This window comes from Oncorhynchus tshawytscha, linkage group LG28, assembly GCF_018296145.1.
Source record: "Oncorhynchus tshawytscha isolate Ot180627B linkage group LG28, Otsh_v2.0, whole genome shotgun sequence".
Taxonomy (NCBI): domain Eukaryota; kingdom Metazoa; phylum Chordata; class Actinopteri; order Salmoniformes; family Salmonidae; genus Oncorhynchus; species Oncorhynchus tshawytscha.
Window position 1 is genome coordinate 78,635 of NC_056456.1, and position 5,889 is coordinate 84,523.

Sequence of the window (5,889 nt, forward strand, 5' to 3'; positions counted from 1 at the left end):
CATCTACTGTAGGTACATTAAGCAGACAGGCTCCTTGGTCCTGCATCTCCTGTAGGTACATTAAACAGACAGGCTCCTTGGTCCTGCATCTACTGTAGGTACATTAAGCAGACAGGCTCCTTGGTCCTGCATCTACTGTAGGTACAATAAGCAGACATCCTCCTTGGTCCTGCATCTACTGTAGGTACATTATGCTTGGTCTTGAATTTGGTACATTAAGCAGACCGAGTCCTTGGTCCTGCATCTAGGTACATTAAACAGACCGACTCCTTGGTCCTGCATCTAGGTATATTTAAACAGACAGACACCTTGGTCCTGCATCTAGGTACATTAAACAGACCGACTCCTTGGTCCTGCATCTAGTTATATTTAAACAGACCGACTCCTTGGTCCTGCATCTAGTTATATTTAAACAGACCGACTCCTTGGTCCTGCATCTAGGTATATTAAACAGACCGACTCCTTGGTCCTGCATCTAGGTATATTTAAACAGACCGACTCCTTGGTCCTGCATCTAGGTACATTAAACAGACCGACTCCTTGGTCCTGCATCTAGGTACATTAAACAGGCCGACTCCTTGGTCCTGCATCTAGGTACATTAAACAGACCGACTCCTTGGTCCTGCATCTAGGTACATTAAACAGACCGACTCCTTGGTCCTGCATCTAGGTACATTAAACAGACCGACTCCTTGGTCCTGCATCTAGGTATATTTAAACAGGCCGACTCCTTGGTCCTGCATCTAGGTATATTTAAACAGACCGACTCCTTGGTCCTGCATCTAGGTACATTAAACAGACCGACTCCTTGGTCCTGCATCTAGCTACATTAAACAGACCGGCTCCTTGGTCCTGCATCTAGGTACATTAAACAGACCGACTCCTTGGTCCTGCATCTAGGTATATTTAAACAGACCGACTCCTTGGTCCTGCATCTAGGTACATTAAACAGACCGACTCCTTGGTCCTGCATCTAGGTATATTTAAACAGACCGACTCCTTGGTCCTGCATCTAGGTACATTAAACAGACCGACTCCTTGGTCCTGCATCTAGGTATATTTAAACAGACCGACTCCTTGGTCCTGCATCTAGCTACATTAAACAGACCGACTCCTTGGTCCTGCATCTAGGTACATTTAAACAGGCCGACTCCTTGGTCCTGCATCTAGGTATATTTAAACAGACCGACTCCTTGGTCCTGCATCTAGCTACATTAAACAGACCGACTCCTTGGTCCTGCATCTAGGTACATTTAAACAGGCCGACTCCTTGGTCCTGCATCTAGGTATATTTAAACAGACTGACTCCTTGGCATTGGAGAACCCTCACTGTATGAAAGGTGCATGTCTATCAGATAAGAGGGGGCACGGCTGTGCCTTAAAAGTTACGTGTAAGAGCTTAACATCAGATTGATACTTTACAGGCAGTTAATGTAGTGTAGTGTAGTGCAAGATGTATGATCAGTTTACATCATCCAATTCGTGTGATATTGTACGACCAGGTAAGACGTATAATACTATACGTCCTCTAATTTGTATTATATTGTACGGCTGCTATTATATACATAATGTAACCTAACGTAAGGTAATGGATTATAAGAAATGGAGGGGCACAGATTTACATACCAAATCTTGGGAATTTCCCTGAAGCTAGATTGCACGCACACACAAACACACACACACTCTCACAAACACACGCACACACACACACACTCTCACAAACACACGCACACGCACGGGGGTGTGACTAAAAGTGAAACTTAAACGAGTCTATAAACACAGAGTAACAGAGAGGTTCTCATCACAGAGCAGAGATAATCTCATCACAGAGTAAGAGAGAGGTTCTCATCACAGAGCAGAGAAGAGAAGACAGACAGACAGGCAGACAGAGGAAACCTTTCAAGAGAATCACAAACAGACATAATCTACATTTCACACATCTCTCCTCTGTTCTCTGGAAGACATCTTCACTCAGTGTTAGTCCAGACACCTCCGTAAAGCTCAGTTTATCAGTGACCGATCATGGCGTCTACCATGGACAGTGCCAAGATCCTCTTCTCTGTTCTGTTTCTCTACGTCTGCTACCAGGGTAAGTCCTCTCTGTTCCTGGACAGGTTGGTTACTTTATCATCATGATGGGATGCAGATATGTCTTTTTTTATGCTGTTCATTACTGGAAGACAAGGTACACAGATAAACGAATACACACAGGTACACACACACACACATGCACGCAGTGGAGTAAAGTACTTAAGTAAAAATACACTGAAGTATTACTTAAATAGTTTTTGGGGTATCTGTACTTTAATTTTGACAACTTTTATTTTTAATTCACATTCCTAAAGAAATAATGTACTTTTTAATCCATACATTTACCATGACACCCAAAAGTATAATTTTGAATGCTTAGCAGGACAGGAGAAAGGTCAAATTCACCTACTTATCAAGAGAAGACCCCTGGTCATCCCTACTGCCTCTGATCTGACAGACTCACTAAACAGAGAAGACCCCTGGTCATCCCTACTGCCTCTGATCTGACAGACTCACTAAACAGAGAAGACCCCTGGTCATCCCTACTGCCTCTGATCTGACAGACTCACTAAACAGAGAAGACCCCTGGTCATCCCTACTGCCTCTGATCTGACAGACTCACTAAACAGAGAAGACCCCTGGTCATCCCTACTGCCTCTGATCTGACAGACTCACTCAACACACATGCTTTGTTTGTAGATGATGTTAGAGTGTCCCCCTTTGCTATCTGTACATTTTAAAAGCAAAAAAATTGTGCCGTCTGGTTTTCTTAATGTAAGGAATTTTAAAAGATTTATAGTTTTACTTTTGAAACTTAAGTATATTTTAGCAATGACATTTATTTTTGATACTTAAGTATATTTAAAAACAAAATACCTTTAGACTTTTTTCAAGTAGTATTTTACTAGGTAACTTTCACTTTTACTTGAGTCATTTTCTATTAAGGTATCTTTACCTTTACTCAAGTATGACAATTGGGTACTTTTTCCAACACAAACGCATGCACACACACACACGCACACAAACACACACAAACGCACACAATCACACACAAACAAACACTAGAAAATGCTTCCATGGCGGGAATCCCCAGGCAGACAGCATCCATCCTTACCTAGTGTCTCTTTATCTCTCTCTCTCTTATCAATCTAAAACAATTTCTCTCTCTGTGTGTGTGTGTGTGTGTGTGTGTGTGTGTGTGTGTGTGTGTGTGTGTGTGTGTGTGTGTGTGTGTGTGTGTGTGTGTGTGTGCACGCTGCACTTGACTCTAAAGCCCTTCCATAGAAACATCCACATTTTGGACTGAAATAGCAAGGATAACATTGGACAGTGTCAATGACCCTGTTTCCCACTACTATACTACATCAACCCTGAGATACTCAAGCCATAACTAATCATGGTCACAGCGAAGGGAGTATTACATTTCAAATGTAGGCTAAAACCATTCAAAACTAGTATTTCATATTTCAGTTGTGGGATACCCAAATCTCTCCCACAAGGACACACTGTAATATGTGTGACATGTTCACCTCCGGTTCTCTCCCTCCTTTCTGTTTCCTGTTCCTCCCTCTTTGTCACACGTTGTTCTTTTGACTCAGTGCTCTGTGTCCTATCCCCCCATCTGTTTCCTATCCCCCTTCGGTCTCCTATCCCCTTATCTGTCTCCTATCCCCTCATCTGTCTCCTTTCCAACAATCTGTATACTTTCCCCCATCTATCTCCTATCCCTCCATCGGTCTCCTATCCCCCATCGGTCTCCTATCCCTCCATCGGCCTCCTATCCCCCATCGGTCTCCTATCCCCCATCGGTCTCCTATCCCCCATCGGTCTCCTATCCCTCCATCGGTCTCCTATCCCCCATCGGTCTCCTATCCCCCATCTGTTTCCTATCCCCCTTCGGTCTCCTATCCCCTTATCTGTCTCCTATCCCCTTATATGTCTCCTATCCCCTCATCTGTCTCCTATCCAACAATCTGTATACTTTCCCCATCTGTCTCCTATCCCTCCCTCGGTCTCCTATCCCCCCATCGGTCTCCTATCCCCCAATCGGTCTCCTATCCCTCCTTCGGTCTCCTATCCCTTAATCTGTCTCCTATCCCTCCATCGGTCTCCTATCCCTCCCTCGGTCTCCTATCCCTCCAGCTGTCTCCTTATTTCTCCGTCACTAATTCTCTATAACTTTACAACATTAGTTGTTGTTGGGGCAATTATCTGCTTGACTGTTTAACAGAGTTTCAATGTTTTTGTAAATTCTCTTTCTCTCCTCTTTCAGTGACTCAGGGCCAGATGGTGATGGACTGCTGTCTGGAGGTCAGCAAAAAAGAGATCCCACAACGCATTGTCACGGGTTACCAGCCTCAAGTTAGGGGTCAAGGCTGCTCCATTGACGCCATGGTGTGAGTATCCTATTGACTGAGAGACCGGAGGTTCAGGTATTCGCTTAAAGTGGCAGGGTAGCCTAGTGGTTAGAGCGTTGGACTAATAACCGGAAGGTTGCAAGTTCAAATCCCCAAGGTACAAATCTGTCGTTCTGCCCCTGAACAGGCAGTTAACCCACTGTTCCTAGGCCGTCATTGAAAATAAGAATTTGTTCTTAACTGACTTATGCCTGGTTAAATGCCTGGTTAAATAAAGGTAAAATTAAAAGACTTAGGCTTAGGTTCCAGGCTGACCACATTGCAGTCAACTGACAGATTTCACAATGCCTGAATAAGTCTTTAACATATCAGCTAGACTCATCAGATGATACAGCAATCGGATATCTGACTCAACAGCCAATGACATGGCATGTAACCACACAGAGCGACTGCAATGAGGTCGCCCCGGAATGCCACCAGTGTCCAATCCAAAACTGTTCCTGGAGATCAGAGAGGATTGGATTGGCCTAAAAGCAGTGTGGTGAAAACTCCAACTGACGTTATGGTTGTATATAGATGATGGTGTGTACTGATGTGGTGCTTGTATTGTGTTACAGCTTCAACACCAGAAAGGGGCGTAAGCTGTGTGCCCCTACCGGCCCTGCCTGGGTTACTAACCTGATGAAACACATGGACAAGCTGATCAAGATGTGCGAGGACACCAACTTCAAGGTATGCTGCTCTCACTTAGACTGCACGCTCAGTTCAACGTCTGCATTGGGCCGTACAGCATTTACAGGGATACGGCCTCTGCAGAAGTCAGGGGATTCATACCTCTTGCACTTCGCCGAGCAGCGCAGAGCTGTTGTGAATGAAGTCGTCAAGGAAGTGAGTTCGTGTTTATACAGTACCTCCCTCCCCCACCTACTGTCAACCAATCGTGACCAACGCGGAGTTGTCTGTGTTATTGCAGCATTTGAGAGGTGCACGGCGAAGGGGATTCAGAGCTAAATTTGGCCTCTGCGTGCCTCCTGAGGCACCATCTATAGGGAGCCTCTGACCACATATTCAGATCAAGTGTAAATTCTCTGTTAGACTCCATCTTTTAGCAACATGTTACGTTACTCTTACGTTGTGTAATTGTCCTGAAGACTAAGGGCTGGATTTAATCCTTATCGCGGACGATCTGCCCCAAAAAATGTAATAGTAATTTCTGATTGAGCCTAGATATGCAGCGTTTGCAGTGAATGCGGTCTCCAGACACATCACCTTTTTAAATTTAAATCTATCATTAACTAGGATCTTCTGCAATACGTCTGCGATTCGGATCAAATCCAGCCCTAAAGTTCAAACTCAACTGATCTAACACTGTCTGTGTGTATCTGTGTGTTTTCAGGGTAAACACTGTAAGAAGTTGATGTCCAAGCAGTCCTAAAGTTCCAATTGGACCCCCTCCCTCCCTCCACCCTCACCGCCACCTCCACCCCCCTTCTCCTGGTCC

The 5,889-nt window shown here is 44.6% G+C and overlaps 1 protein-coding gene across 1 annotated transcript; it reads left to right on the plus strand.

Annotated features, from left to right (window-relative positions):
* Positions 1–1,818: 1,818 nt before the first annotated feature.
* Positions 1,819–5,889, plus strand: LOC112263957 (C-C motif chemokine 20). Its single transcript, XM_024440581.2, has 4 exons — positions 1,819–2,089; positions 4,304–4,427; positions 5,006–5,120; positions 5,785–5,889. The coding sequence occupies exons 1-4, from the start codon at positions 2,023–2,025 to the stop codon at positions 5,821–5,823; spliced, it is 345 nt and encodes a 114-aa protein (XP_024296349.1). The 5' UTR covers positions 1,819–2,022; the 3' UTR covers positions 5,824–5,889.